Source organism: Heteronotia binoei, chromosome 12 (genome assembly GCF_032191835.1).
Source record: "Heteronotia binoei isolate CCM8104 ecotype False Entrance Well chromosome 12, APGP_CSIRO_Hbin_v1, whole genome shotgun sequence".
Classification (NCBI taxonomy): Eukaryota; Metazoa; Chordata; class Lepidosauria; order Squamata; family Gekkonidae; genus Heteronotia; species Heteronotia binoei.
This window is the reverse complement of record NC_083234.1, coordinates 72129584-72144922: the sequence shown is the minus strand read 5'-3', so window position 1 is coordinate 72144922 and position 15339 is coordinate 72129584. Positions and strand designations below refer to the sequence as shown.

Genomic DNA, 15339 nt, shown 5'->3' with positions numbered 1-15339 from the left:
GTCGCTTCTCCTTCCGTTCTTGGTCTTTGGTTACATCGCAACTAGCCAGCTCCCAGACATACCATCCTCCCTTCAGATAAGCAGCAAGCAGCAGCTACATCAAAGCAGCATAGCTAGCACAAGCACAGTATTGTATCACCGGATACATATGGCAAGAGGAACAAGACGGGGTGACTCTTGACATTGGCAGCTGCTTCCATAGCAGCATTTTTTAAAAATCTGCACAACCAGTCAAGTCTCCAGTAGCCAATCACTGTCATGATGAAATAGGCCAGTTCTGATAGCAAAAGCCCCACCCACTTCCTAAAAACATTTGGTGGGCATCAGTGGGTGCCATGGTGCCCCCCCAGGCACCACGCTGAGGGCCCATGATAATGGAGCCAGGTTCCAGGGAAATTTGACTTAAATCTTCAAAGGTGGAAACATTTCTGGTCCTTGGAAAGCTTTTTAAAAGTAATACTACTAAAGCAAGGTGGTGACTATTGCAGGGTAGGTTGTCTGGGTGAGTCTTCAATAGACCAAGAAGAAGAAGATATTGGATTTATATCCCGCCCTCCACTCCGAAGAGTCTCAGAGCGGCTCACAATCTCCTTTCCCTTCCTCCCCCACAACAGACACCCTGCGAGGTAGATGAAGATACTGGATTTATATCCCGCCCTCCACTCCGAAGAGTCTCAGAGCGGCTCACAATCTCCTTTCCCTTCCTCCCCCACAACAGACACCCTGCGAGGTAGATGAAGATACTGGATTTATATCCCGCCCTCCACTCCGAAGAGTCTCAGAGCGGCTCACAATCTCCTTTACCTTCCTCCCCCACAACAGTCACCCTGTGAGGTGGGTGGGGCTGGAGAGGGCTCTCACAGCAGCTGCCCTTTCAAGGACAACCTCTGCCAGAGCTATGGCTGACCCAAGGCCATGCTAGCAGGTGCAAGTGGAGGAGTGGGGAATCAAACCCGGTTCTCCCAGATAAGAGTCCGCACACTTAACCACTACACCAAACTGGCTCTCCAGAGAAATGGTTTCTTGGCACCTCCCCTCCCACAGGACTTTTCAGTTTCTCTCTTTCAGTAATGGCCAGAATGCCTCTTCCTAAAAGGTTTCCATCCTCTGTAGAGGCAGAGCATATTTCAGAACTTCAGCTTTACTGTGGATCTCTCATCTGTACCTCCAGATTTTTCCTCCACAGTAAGTTTTGCACCGACCACTAACTAGCAAGCAGGGTTTGAAGCACCTCAGTTTACAGTGCCATCCAAAACAAAGTCATGCCCTAAGTTTGGTGAGAGCCAGTTTGGCATAGTGGTTAAGAGCGCGGACTCTAAAAGAACCGGCTTTGATTCCCCGCTCCTCCACACGCACCTGCTGGAGTGACCTTGGGTCAGTCATAACTCTCTCACTGCTGTTCTGCTCGAGAGCAGTTCTGTGAGAGCTCTCTCAGCCCCACCTGCCTCACAGGGTGCCAGTTGTGGGGAGAGGAAGGGAAAGAGATTGTAAGCCGGTCTGAGACTCCGAGTGAAGGGCAGGGGATAAATCCAATCTCCTCCTGCTCCCCTGGAAAAAAAAATGCCGAGTGATTTGATTTTTCATATGTAAAGGTAAAGGTAGTCCCCTGTGCAAGCAACAGTCGTTTCCAATTCTGGGGTGACGTTGCTTTCACAACGTTTTCACAGCAGACTATTTTTGAGGTGGTTTGCCATTGCCTTCCCCAGTCCTCTACACTCCCCCCCCCCCAAGCAAGCTGGGGACTCATTTTGCCGACCTCAGAAGGATGGAAGGCTGAGTCAACCTCGAGCCGGCTACCTGAACCCAGCTTCCACCAGGATCGAACTCAGGTTGTGAGCAGAGGGCTCTGACTGCAGTACTGCAGCTTTACCACTCTCTCTGTATATGTGGATATAAATACATGACCAGTTCAGATACTGAAAAATCCCTTCTAGCTGTAGGCTCCATTCCAAGCTTGGCTTCCCCTGGAGAGGAAGAAATTGCTTCCTGTAGCTCTGATTTTACAGGCTCTTGGCAAGAAGGAGCTGTTTCTGTTTTGCTTTTCAGAACTGCAGCCACTGAGCTCAGCTACACAAGCCTAGTGCAGTGGTTGGGAATCTGAGAGTTGGGTTGGGAAGAGGAGGTTCAAACCCCCCACCCCACCAACCACAAATCTCTCTGGGCCAGTCGTGCTTTCAGCCTAACCTACCCCACAAGGTTGTTGTGAGGATAAACGGAGGAGGGGAGAATTAGGTGAGCTTCTCTAAGCTCCTTGGAGGAAGAGCCGAATAAAAAAAATGTGCTCGTTAGATTGAAAATGATTCTGTAGCTCATCATCAAGGTACTGGACTTTCTTTTATTTCCGTTTGTCATCCACTGCATTGCAGGGAGGGACGGTGGCTCAGTGGTAGAGCATCTGCTTGGGAAGCAGAAGGTCCCAGGTTCAATCCCCGGCATCTCCAACTAAAAAGGGTCCAGGCAAGTAGGTGTGAAAAATCTCAGCTTGAGACCCTGGAGAGCCGCTGCCAGTCTGAGAAGACCATACTGACTTTGATGGACCGAGGGTCTGATTCAGTAGAAGGCAGCTTCATATGTTCATATGTTGAGACCGCTGGATTAGTTGTGCATGCGCGCACACGCACAGATGTTTGGGCTGAAAGTAACACGGATGTTTTACTGGTGCTCTCTCTTACTAGGAGGCTTTGGAAACGAAAACGGACACTAGCCTTACAGCTGTTTTCTTACTGGCTCTTCCTACTGGCTTACTTTCACCCCTGCACAGATGTGAAGCTTAGTTCACACGTGCGGGGAAATGTTGCAGCATCCTGGTAGCAGAGCCCTGAGCTAACCACCGGGATTGCAGTGTTTCTGGTTGCAGTGGAATGTTGGACTTCAAATTGCCCTTCGTAGAACAGAAAGGCAGTGCAGCAGGGAGAACAGCCCGCCCTCCCTCTCCTTGAGAGCTCTGCTGGCTTTCTGCTTGCGGCGAGTTTTGAACCGAACAAAGCATCCAAAACGTGACACACACACACACTCACACATCCCACCTACGGTCTGATGTGATGCAGTCCACTGTGACCCATGAGCTCTGTTCTCTGCTTAAAGAGCACAATGTTTTGCTTTCCCTGTTAATTTTAGGGGAAGAGGTAGGAGAGGGGACTTTGGTCACCTTGACATCGGATTTCTCCGGCTGATAGAATTTTGAAGCAGGAACCAAGAGAAGAGAGCCATCTCTTGGCCAGTGTGCCTGCATGCTCCCCTCCTCCGTTTATCCTCACAACAACCTTGTGGGGTAGGTTAGGCTGAAAGCATGACGGGCTGATGATCGTCCAGAGAGATTTGTCCAGTTGTCTGTGCACTCTCAAAGTCCTACCTTCATATATAGTTGGTATTCAGTAGGCGGTGTTGTTAGCTGACCTTTGGTTATGGCAGAATGAAGCAGTAGAGAAAGTGTCTCGGCCGTGGTGGCCCCCAGCCCAATGAGAACTTCACGGGTCATCACCAGCATCTGAAACAGAGCTTGGAAACAGTATGGAAATCAGTGCAGACACTAAACTGGGTTGTGGGGTGCTCCCAGTGACCCACCTCGTCAGAAGAGAGTGCAGCATTTTCTGCTCTCAGAAATCTCTGGACTGTCATCAAGGGCTGCCCTGCCCAAAGCACAAGACAGTAGTCTAGCCTTGATGTTTAAAGATGCGCATGATGGTCTTTGGCCTTTCTCAGACCAAAAATTCTCCCAGTCCAGCATCCTCTTTTCAACAGTGATGTGCCAGATGTGAAGGCAATAGTTGTCCCTTGTTGCTTGTCTCCAGCATGCGGTATTCAGAGAGGTACTGCCTTTGAACACGGACATTCCATGTAGCTAACAACAGTTGAACATGTCCAGTCTGAAATCGATCTAAGTCACTGGCCATCAGCACATCCTGTGGTAGCAAATTCCATAAATAAATGATGCCCTGTGAAAAAGCACTTGCAATTTGCTGCTCTTTGTATCTCTGGACAATCAATTTCATCGATCCATCTCAAGTTCTGATATGAGGAGAGAAACAACCTCTCGCCGTACCCAATCATAATTTTGTAAACCTGCATTTATGTCCCTCTTTTGTCATTCCACCCCCCACCACCTAAATTTCAAATGTTTTTCGCATGTTGTGTTTTGTGCCGTCAGGTCGCTTCTGACTTAATGGTGGCCTATGAATCAATATCCTCCTGAATGTCCTGTTGTTAACAGCACTGCTCAGATGGAAATTGCGGCTTCCAGTTTGGTGTAGTGGCTAAGTGCGCAGACTCTTATCTGGGAGAACCAGGTTTGATTCCCCATTCCTCCACTTGCAGCTGCTGGAATGGCCTGGGCCAGCCATAGCTCTCGCAGTTGTCCTTGAAAGGGCAGCTGCTGTGAGAGCCCTCTCAGCCCCACCTACCTCACAGGGTGTCTGTTGTGGGGGAGGAAGACAAAGGAGGTTGTGAACCACTCTGAGGCTCTGGACATGGGATTTTCCTGGGGATTTGTCTTCGTCTGACATGAATCCAGTGCTCTTTTCCACACAGTAGCTATCCAGTTCCTCCCAAGGGCCATCTCAGGGCAGAGATGGCCAAGGCCTTCTGCTGATATTGCCTCCTGGTTCTGGGATTCAGAGGTCTGCTGCTTCTCTGGACAGTCTGCATGCTGCCAGTGGGGGCTCACTTAATGGAGCGCTATCCCATGCACAAATAGAGCCTTCACAAAAAGCTGTATGCCTCAGTGAAGATTTCCAGCTCAGTCTTTCCCCTGACATGCTAGCTTTCCTGGTGATGGTGATGGTCATGGTGGAAGGTGCTATCAAGTCACAGCTGGTGGATGGTGACCCTGTAGGGTTTTCAGGGCAAGAGGTGGTTTGCCATGGCCCGCCTCTGCAGAGCAACCCTGGACTTCCTTGGTGGTGGCTCCCATCCAAGTACTAAAAATATAAGAACATAAGAGAAGCCATGCTGGACCAGACCAATGGCCCATCCAGTCCCACACTCTGTGTCACACAATAGCCAAAAAACCCTCAGGTTCCATCAGGAGGTCCATCAGCGGGGCCAGGACACCAGAAGTCCTCCCACTGTGGCCTCCCCCAGCACCAAGAATACAGAGCATCACTGCCCCACACAGAGAGTTAAGAACATAAGAGAAGCCATGTTGGATTAGGCCAATGACCCATCTGGTCCAACACTCTGTGTCACAGAGTGGCTAAAAACCCCAGGTGCCATCAGGAGGTCCATCAGCGGGGCCAGGACACCAGAAGCCCTCCCTGTGGCCCTCCCAAGCACCAAGAATATAGAGCATCACTGCCCCAGACAGAGAGTTCAGAACATAAGAGAAGCCATGTTGGATTAGGCCAACGTCACTGCACCAGACAGAGAGTTCCAACTATATGCTGTGGCTAATAGCCACTGGTGGACCTCTGCTCCATGTTGATCCAATCCCCTCTTGAAGCTGGCTATGCTTGTAGCCGCTGCCACCTCCTGTGGCAGTGAATTCCATGTCTTAATCACCCATTGGGTGAAGAAGGACTTCCTTTTATCTGTTCTAACCCGACTGCTGACCGACTAACCAAGGTGAACCCTGCTTAGCTTCCAAGAACATGAGATGGGGCTAGCTTGAGCCATCCAGGTCAGGGCAGCGTCCTGTTGGTAGTGGCTTTTAGGCTTCTTGGTTTCATGTCAGGGCATTCCGTCATGCAGGCTGCCTTCTGCCATTCAGAAACTGCTTCCTCACCATGTTTTTGAGGCCTGAATCTGAAATTGCCTTGATCTGAGTGGGACTTATGTCAGCGTTAATAATTCAACGCAGCCGTAAAAATCCCAACAACATGCTCATGAAAACAAAAATCAATAAATTAAAAATCCTTTTCTCCCCCTCTTGCCTCCCTCTCCATCTCTCTCTCTTTTCCCAGGCCCGACCTTCTCAGGAAGAGCTGGGGTAACCGCCGTCTGGCTGAAATGCTGCAATCTGAATACTCGAGTGGGTTGGACTCCGGCACATCTCAGGTCAAGAGGAAGAAAGGACTGAGAAGACTTGGGAACCCAAAGCCACAGCCCTGAGCTGGCCTTTCTTCGCCTCCTCCACAAAAACAGACTCTTGAGAATCGCTGGGGCCGGGAAACAGCCGAATGCCCTCTGGGACGGCGACAGAGAAGGGGTTGGAAGATGTTTTTTTTTTCAAAAGCCGAACAAGAGAACTAGCTACATTCCAACACCTCCTCCTCCCTCCAAGGGATCCATGGCAATTAAAGGTGCATTTTCCCCAAGGCATCTGCTGGTCTTACAGTCCTGAATTCAGATTGGTTGCCTGTGAGAACAACAAACTGCAAGGGGCGTAAGGGTGGGAGTGAGGAGTTTCAGGGGCACAAGATGCAGCCCCTAAACTCTAAACTGGGCATCAGGCTGGTCTGAATGAACTTTTGGGCGGAAGAGCCCAAATAAAGCCAATCGCTTGCAAGTCCAGCTATGAATAGCTTTGATACTCCTTAGCTTAGACGAGGGGTGACCAAACTTGCTTAGTGCAAGAGCCACATAGGATAAATGTGAGATGTTTGAGAGCCGCAAGACAGGAAGGAAGGAAAAAATATGAGGGAGGGTGGAGAGAGAGGTGGGAAGAAAGCAACTTTAAATGCATTCTCCAAGCCTCTGGCTGGCTTGGCTTTTAGGAGTGAGTTAAAGAAAGAAATGCCTTTTCTCAGCTGGCTGATGGGGTGGTGTGGGCTCTGAGAGCCATGGACTATGTGTGAAAGTGCCACATGTGGCTCCCAAACCACAGTTTGGCCAACCCTGGTTCAGACATTAGATTGCCATGGTGGGGGAGAGGGAGGTGGAAGGAAACCCCCCTGCTTGCACGCAAGGTGCAGCCCCTTCTTGACTGCAAAGTTTTAAGATCGGCTGCCTTGACTTGGCCACTTTCAGAGCCTCCGGTTTTTGCCCCTACCCCAGAAAGCCTCTGAGGAGTGACAAGCCCTGCAGTGGATGGAAAAGAGTGCCCCCTGACTTTTAAAAAAGCTCCCCCCTGCTTTTAAAATCCTGGCTATGCCCCTGGGTGATCACCAGAACCTCCCTGCTCGGAGGCCCTCTGTGTCATCGACAGAGACAAAGGCCCTTCCCGTTCCTGCCCTGATTGTAAGCTCTGGCAGCTGTAGCTAACCTCTGCTAAGCTAAATGAGCTTCTGATTGCAGCCAGGACATTTGACTCAGTCACACAAGTAAGCCCCATCCAGGTGCAGGAAGTCAGGTTCAAAGTCGAGATGGTCCAGGGCAGCAGACCAAGCCAAGTTTCCCCTTGAGACCTTGGGTCAGTGTAGGAGTAGGCCAGGTAGGTGGCTCCTTAACGTGCCACCTGGCTTACTGGGGCACTGGGTGCCCCTTCCCCCCCCCTAGTGTGCACTTGCTCCAGGCACACATGCTGCACTGCCACTTTCGCTTTCCTGAAGGCCAAAGTGGGGCTCGGGAGCCACATGTGGCTCTTTCACACACATTTTTGTTGCAGGAACTCCTTTGCATATTAGGCCACGTACCCCTGATGTAGCCAATCCTCCTGGAGCTTACAGGGCCTACTGAATGTTCTTGGAAGACTGGCTACATCAGGGGTATGTGGCCTAATATCTAATTTTTTAATTTAATTTTAATTTGAGACTTGTACTCTGCCCTATCCCGCAAGTTGAGCTCAGGGCGGCTTACAACATTAAAACATTACAATAACAATAAATAAAACGTGTTTGTTACACTTTCAAGGATTTCCTGCTATCTGGGAAGCTCAGCTTCCGGTACAGAGCACTAACTCGTGGAGGACACAACAGGCAGTCTCCTCATGGGGAAAAATAATTGTGTATTTCTGTATCAGAAACAATGGGTGTTGCTGCATTGTTTAAGGATTACCCAGCTTTCACAGAGGAAAGCAGTTGGAAGGAGAGGATTCCAGATCAATGAATCACGCAGAGACACAACAGGCAGCTTCCACAAGAGTGGGGTGGTTTGTGCTCATAGGAACTTTCATGGAATGCATTGTTTTTTGTGACTCATCAGTTTAGGAATTTCTGTCATAGATTATTTGCAATCATCCCTTCGGTCTTGCAAAAATCTTAGTGCTAAATTCAGTATTTCAGTTTCAGAACTCCACGTTTGAACATATTTCATAACAGTGGCTTCTTGATCATGTTTTCCCTTCCGCTGGAACTCCAACTGTAGCTTCTACCTCACACCTCCCTTTTTTCCTTTTGTATTTTGTTTCTGCGTCTAAAATATACATATTTAACGTGATTCAACCCCTCCCTCTCCCTTACCTGTGCAGGCTCTCTAGGTTCTTTCTAGATGTGTATCAGCAAGGACAAATTTCAATCTTGCCGTTTGCAACATGTTCGAAAGGGTTGTCATTCATTAACGTGCGCAATGGCATCGGCTGGAAGGTACACGAACAATTAAATAGCACAGAATGTCTTTGATTTGCATTTCTGGCTGTGTAAATGAAAGGATGACGGTTGCTGGATTATTTTTTTCCCCCCTTTTCTCTCTCTGTCTCTCTCACAAAATGAAAAGCAGACCCAGTGCAAGTTGTTCCTTTGATAGATTTTTAATATGATTTTAAAAGAGTTTTGTTTGGCCTCATTCTTAGTCAATGAGATTAATTTAAAGCACTTATCCCCTGGGTTTAAGTCAATCCATGTAGGCCTTTGGGCCCAGGGCCTCTTTGCGTGGGGGCCGGGGGTGGGGGGTGGACTTTGTTTGCTATGCTTCTAAAAGAGACTCTTTTCCCACTTCATTAACCCTGAGCTGGGGACAGCCCCCCACCCTCACACCCCTTCTTAGGCACACACCACACGCTCTTCCAAATCCGAGGATTTACCAGCCTCCCCCCTCCGCACCTCGCCCTGGCACTCTTTTTTCATGCAAAACAAGCACCTTTCACAAGGCCAAGAGAGCTGCTTGCCTTAATCAAACGCTGCCCTTTTTGCAAAAATTATAATACGCTGGATGTAGGACTGGGGACCTTCTTTCGAAGTGCATGGAAAATTTTTTAGAGAAAAGACTGCTGTGATAGAACCGGTCGCTCTGTACCGATAACGTGTTGGGTAAGGCCCCACTGCTAGACAAATTGATGGCTTCCTTGAAACTACTTGCCCTCCTCTGGAGTATGGGTGTGTGTTATAGTGCTGTTCCATGAAACAGCATCTGTGTTTTGTTGCAATAGATGTCTCATTATGCCTCTTCAGTAGGAGCAGGGCTTTTTGGGTAGAAAAAGCCCAGGGGGAACTCATTTGCATATTAGTCCACACCCCCTGACATCATTATTTCACACCAAGCTTTTTTGTAGAAAAAGCCCAGCTGGAATTCATTTGCATATTAGGCCACACCCCTGACACCAAGCCAGCCGGAACTGTGTTCCTGTGCATTCCTGCTCTAAAAAAGCCCTGAGTAGGAGGCAGACACGGAACAGTTAACAGGCAGAGATGCAACAGGCAACCTCTTCCGCTGGCAAGCAGTTCAGCTGCATGTCTGCCATTGAAGGGACAGAACAATGAGTTCGATCCCAGCAAAAGCTGGTTTCAGGTAGCCAGCTCAAGTTGACTCAGCCTTCCATCCTTCCGAGGTTGGTCGAATGAGTCCCCAGCTTGTTGGGGGGAAATTGTAGATGACTGGGGAAGGCAATGGCAAACTACCCCGTAAAAACTCTGCCGTGAAAACGTGAAAGCAACGTCACCCCAGAGTCAGAAACGACTGGTGCTTACACAGGGGACTACCTTTACCTTTTTTTAGAGATGTGTGCAGAATTATCAACAGCTTCTGCTTGAGCGGAGGTTGGAACAATGTCTTGTGCAGAGAAGCGGCAAGCAAATTCCACCTTGTTGGGTACAATCAGCTCACACGGCAGCCTTATATCATTTTTCATGGCATGCTGCCAGGGCTGGCCCTAAATTATCTGGCACTCTACATGAGGCTAACTTCTGGTGCCCCTTCCCCCCACACTGATAACCAGTTTTTAAAAACAGGAATTGGGGGGGGGGGAAATGAAAAGTCACATGAGGGGCACTCACTCTAGCGCCCTGAGAAGACGGACGCCCCAGGCAATCACCTAGTTTGCCCTAGTGGCAGGATAGAGGAAGAGAGAGCTGAGTCAGTCAATAGCTTATTAAGCCAAGACACCTAAATGGAACTTCCGGGTACTGACACGGCAGACTGGAGCTGCAGGCGGTCATCTCTTGCTCCGCATTTTGTTGCCCTAGACCAGGGGTGTCAACCAAGCAGTCCAGGGACCAAATCAGCCCCCCAGAGGGCTCCTATCGGGCCCTCGAGCAACTGGATCTTGTCTGCTTCCTTCTCCTCTCTTGCTTCCTTCTTCATCTCAACTTGCTTTGCCAGGCTTGCTCAATTGCACAGGAGCTAGAGGGCAAAACCTCAATTTTCTCCATTGGTTGAGGCTCCTCCCCCTCCGGGCCCCCTGGGGAAGGAAGGGAAGAGCCGGAGCTTCCTTTGCCCAGTTCCCTGGATCCCGCAGGAGAAATACAAAGAAAGCACTTTTAAGACCAACGTGTGCTAATGTTTAAGCATGTTTTACTTGGAGGGTTTTAAAAACAAAAAAACAAATCTTTGGTCGTTTTTGTCTGTGTCCTTTGAAAAGTTTATATCTCTGCTATCTAATCTTAAATAGGTACAAACATGGCCCAGCCCAGCCCGGCCCAACAAGGTTTCATTTATGTCAAATCCGTCCCTCATAACAAATGAGTTTGACACCCCTGCCCTAGACACACTAGGCAAGGCTAATGTCTAGTGCCCCCCCCCGCACTGATAACATCACTGAGTCACACGGGTGGTGCCCCATTTGTGACCCCCAGAAGGCCTGCACCCTAGGCGATAGCCTAGTTTGCCTAGTGGCAGGCGCTGAGGCAATCCCTGGCCTCTGCCCTTCCAGGTGCCCGGAATACTTCCCCCTGCAGAACTGAGCACTCTACGTTTCTCAGCTTTCATTGAAAGATAAGCAAGCAGTTAGTCCTTCTGGCCACAAAGCTAGTGTGGGAAGTGGGGAGGCAATACTTGCTTGAACAGGGGTGGGGTCAGATCTGGGTCGGAAACCGGGGGGGACGGGGAGTGAAGCCTGGGAAGCAGTGGGTCTGCCCAGGGGCCCACCTTCCAAAGCTGCCCTTTTCTCCAAGGGAACTGATCTCTGCACTCCACGGATCACTTGTGATTCTGGAAGGCCTGTGGTCACCCGGGGGGGCCTGTAGGGGCACTGCCCCCTGGCTTCCACACAGGGCCCCCTGGAAGTCAGGGGGGCCTCCGGCACACAGTCTGCTTTTTTCATTTTCTTTTTGCCATGGCTGAGCCGGCGAAGCGTCATCCGTGGCAGCCAGAGCCAGGAGAACTGAGGAGGGCACAGTACACTGGCAGAGGAGGGAGGCAGGGGAAGCCGTGTGGATTGGGCTTGGGAGAGGGGGGGAAACGGATGGAGCTTCTGGTTGCCAAGTGCCAGGGTGGGGGAGAGGGAGGGGGAAGGAACCCCCCCCACACACACACACACCGCTAGCACACCAGGTGCAGTCCCCTTCTAAAGTTTTAGGGTTGGTTGCCTCAACTTGGCCACATTCAGAGCCTCCAGCTTTTGCCCCCACCCCAGAAAGCTTCTGAGAAGCGGCAGGCCCCTCAGTGGATGGGGAAAGATGCCCCCCCACTTGTAAAATCCTGGCTACGGCCCCGGGGGGAAACTCCATGTCAGGCCTGGTGATTGGCAACCCGAAACAGGACCCTGAAGGAAAGAAATTGGCAGGACTCCCGTGGACAGGATGATGCAAACCCCCTCTAATTCTTCATGAGTTAATCGGGTCCTCCTGACGATACGCTGAGTCATCCCTGTGTTGTCTTTTCAGCTGAGTCACGATGACCATATGCTGAGCCCGCTGTGAGTCCCTAGGAGGACATCTCGAGTTGCTCTTCTGCCAATTCCCTTCTGCTGGAAAAGTGCCAAAGGGTCTTCGGAAAAGGTTGTCGAAGAGCTATTCATCTGGGCTGGCTTTGGGTGGCCAGCTGTGGCCCTATTCTTTAAAGGGTGTGTGGATCTTTTTGCCACCTCTCAATAACAATATCACAGTGCTAGAAAAGAAGATGATATTGGATTTATACCCCGCCCTTCGTTCTCAATCTCAGAGCAGCTCACAATCTCCTTTATCTTCCTCCCCCACAATAGACACCTTGTGAGGTGGGTGGGGCTCAATCTCATGACAACCTTGTGAGGTATGCTGAGAGAACAACTGTCCCAAGGGCACCCAGTTTACTTTGTGGCAATTGGCAGTACGGAGATCTGACCCCAGATCACCTAGTCTGATCCTCTAACTGCAATCACTCATTACAACAGCAGGCACACTTTTTAAAAAAATTGAAATTGGAGACACTTTCCACTCTCACATTCCAAATGGTTGGCTTTTGAAAATCCATGAAAGAATTTTTGAAAAAAAGGTAAAGGTAGTCCCCTGTGCAAGCACCAGTTGTTTCCGACTCTGGGATGACGTTGCATCACAATGTTTTCATGGCAGACTTTTTACGGGGTGGTTTGCCATTGCCTTCCCCAGTCACCTACACTTTCCCTCCAGCAAGCTGGGTACTCATTTTACCAACCTCAGAAGGATGGAAGGCTGAGTCAAACTTGAGCCAGCTACCTGAATCCAGCTTCCACAGAGTTCGAACTCAGGTCATGAGCAGAGCTTGGACTGCAGTACTGTAGCTTGCCACTCTGCACCGCAGGGCTCCTAATGAAAAAAATACCAGCTCTTAAAAGAAGGCCAACTCCTGCTTTTCTGTGTAGGTCACTGAGTCAGACCCACCAAGAAGCATGCAGAGACACAGCGGGCAGCCCCGTCTGTTCTGGAACCTCTGGGGCTCATGTCATCGACTTCTCTCGTCATGCTTGCATGGAACCTTTCCACATGCTGTCCCATCATTTGGCAACGATTGGAGTAACCTGAAAAGAAGGGCAAGCGTGCCATGCCAATGAGAGGGACAAAGATACCTCCAGAAAAGAAGACGGAGACGAGTCGGCAACAGGCTGTTGGCTATGAATTCTCCTGGGTGGAAATGCAGGGAATCGAGGCGGCTGCACATTTTTTTAAAAGGTAAAGGTAGTCCCCTGTGCAAGCACCAGTCATTTTTCGACTCTGGGGTGACGTTGCTTTCACAACGTTTTCACAGCAGACTTTTTTACGGGGCGGTTTGCCATTGCCTTCCCCAGTCCTCTACACTTTCCCCCCAGCAAGCTGGGGATTCCTTTGACCGACCTCGGAAGGATGGAAGGCTGAGTCGACCTGGAGCCAGCTACCTGAACCCAGCTTCCGCTAGTATCGAACTCAGGTCGTGAGCAGAGGGCTCCGACTGCAGTACTGCAGCTTTACCACTCTGCGCCACTGGGCTCTGTTGCGCATGTTTAGCACTGGCATTTTCCGACTGCCCCTTGGCAGCCAAGGGAAATCCTTTTGTTTGGTCTCTGCAGCTCCCCCCTTTGACCCTTAGCGGTCTGACCCTGAAGGCTGAGTTATGCTGGGAGACTACAGGCAGGTCCAGGGCTGCTCTTTAGTGCACGATTAAAGCCTCCCTTTCAGATGAGTAATTGCCTTAAATGATCGCTTTGGGGGTGGGGGCAGGGGGCGGTTTCTGTGGCTGAATCGTGCCAAAGGAAGAGGTGCTGTGTCGTTCATCTGCTATGGGCCGACTTCTGCCCAGCAGCTGCTCCCGAGGCCAGACTGCAAGCAGGCCCCCGTCTTGGGAAGCCGACAGATGGGCAGCGAGGCTTAGCTCTGGAAACCGCCCCGGACCCTGCTCTCCGTCTCCCCCCCCCCCCCGTTCCCCACACTGTTCTGCTTCCCAAAGTGAAGGCCTGCTCAAACTGCTCAGAAGTAGGCAAGAAGTGCCAGGAGTCCAGCAGCACCAGAAAGACGAACCAAATGTGTGGCAGGGGAGCAGGGACGGATTGACAAATAGGCCGAGTAGGCACTGTCTTATGTGCCCCCACATAGGGTTGCCAATCCCCAGGTGGGGGAAGGGGATCCCCCGGTTTGGAGGTCCCCCCCCGCTTTAGGGTCATCAGAAAGCAAGGGGGGAGGAAAATGTCTGCTGGGCACTCCATTATTGCCTTTGGAGACCAATTTCCATAGGGAATAATGGAAAATTGATCCACGGGTATCTGGGGCTCTGAGGGGGCTGCTTTTTGAGGTAGAGGCACCAAATTTGGAGCATAGCATCCAACCCCTCCCCTCAAAAGACCCTCCAAGTTTCAAAAAGATTGGACTGAGGGGTCAGTCCATCCGGGGGTGTGGCCTAATTTGCAAATGAATTCCTGAAGGGCTTTTTCTGCAAAAAAAAAGCCCCGTGCGAAACAATGGCGGCATCAGGGGGTGGCCTAGTATGCAAATGAGTTCCTGATGGGCTTTCTCTACCCCCCAAAAGCCCTGCACAAAACAATGATGGCTTCAGGGGGTGTGGCTTCATATGCAAACGAGTTCCTGCTGGGCTTTTTCTATCAAAAAGGCCCTGTGCACATCCACAAGTGCGCTTAGGATGTGTTCAGTTTTTGTGTAAATTGTGAGGAGAAGCAGCTCCCAAAAGCTGGGTGCAAAAGAACTGGAGGGTGGCAGAAACTGTGGGGGGGGGGGGGGGTCCACTGTTGATCCATTGCAAAACAAACATTTCCAAAATCGCAAAAGCATAACAGCGGAGGAAAGTGTTGTTCAGTCACAGAAGAAGAAGAAGATATTGGATTTATATCCCGCCCTCCACTCCGAAGAGTCTCAGAGCGGCTCACAATCTCCTTTACCTTCCTCCCCGACAACAGACACCCTGTGAGGTGGGTGGGGCTGGAGAGGGCTCTCCCAGCAGCTGCGCTTTCAAGGACAACCTCTGCCAGAGCTCTGGCGGACCCAAGGCCATGCTAGCAGGTGTGAGTGGAGGAGTGGAGAATCCAACCCGGTTCTCCCAGATAAGAGTCCGCACACTTAACCACTACACCAAACTGGCTCATGACTCAGCTGACTCATGCCAACCCCATAAGACGGGTGGCCAATGGTAGCTCTCCAGATGTTTTTTGCCTACAACTCCCATCAGCCCCAGCCAGCATGGCCAATGGCTGGGGCTGATGGGAGTTGTAGGCAAAAAACATCTGGAGAGCTACTGTTGGCCACCCCTGAAGAGTTTTCAATGCCAGAGACATCCAGAGGCGTTTGCCAATTTCCTGCCTCCGCGTCACAATCCTGGGATTCCTTGGAGGCCCCCCATCCAAATCTTCACCAGAGCTGACCCTGCTGAGCTTCCGAGATCTGTCAAGATCAGGCAATCCAGATCAGGTCAATAGCATCAGGGCTTTTTTTGTAGCAG

The 15339-nt window shown here is 50.6% G+C and overlaps 1 protein-coding gene across 1 annotated transcript in view; it reads left to right on the top strand.

The window, feature by feature from the left end:
• The window catches only part of DDX31 (DEAD-box helicase 31), a 102262-nt gene extending 95950 nt beyond the window's left edge, over positions 1-6312 (top strand). Inside the window, exon 20 of the mRNA XM_060251394.1 lies at positions 5898-6312. Coding sequence (XP_060107377.1) covers positions 5898-6045 — 148 coding nt within the window. The 3' untranslated portion in view covers positions 6046-6312. The remainder of the gene's footprint in view (positions 1-5897) is intronic.
• Positions 6313-15339: the final 9027 nt, after the last annotated feature.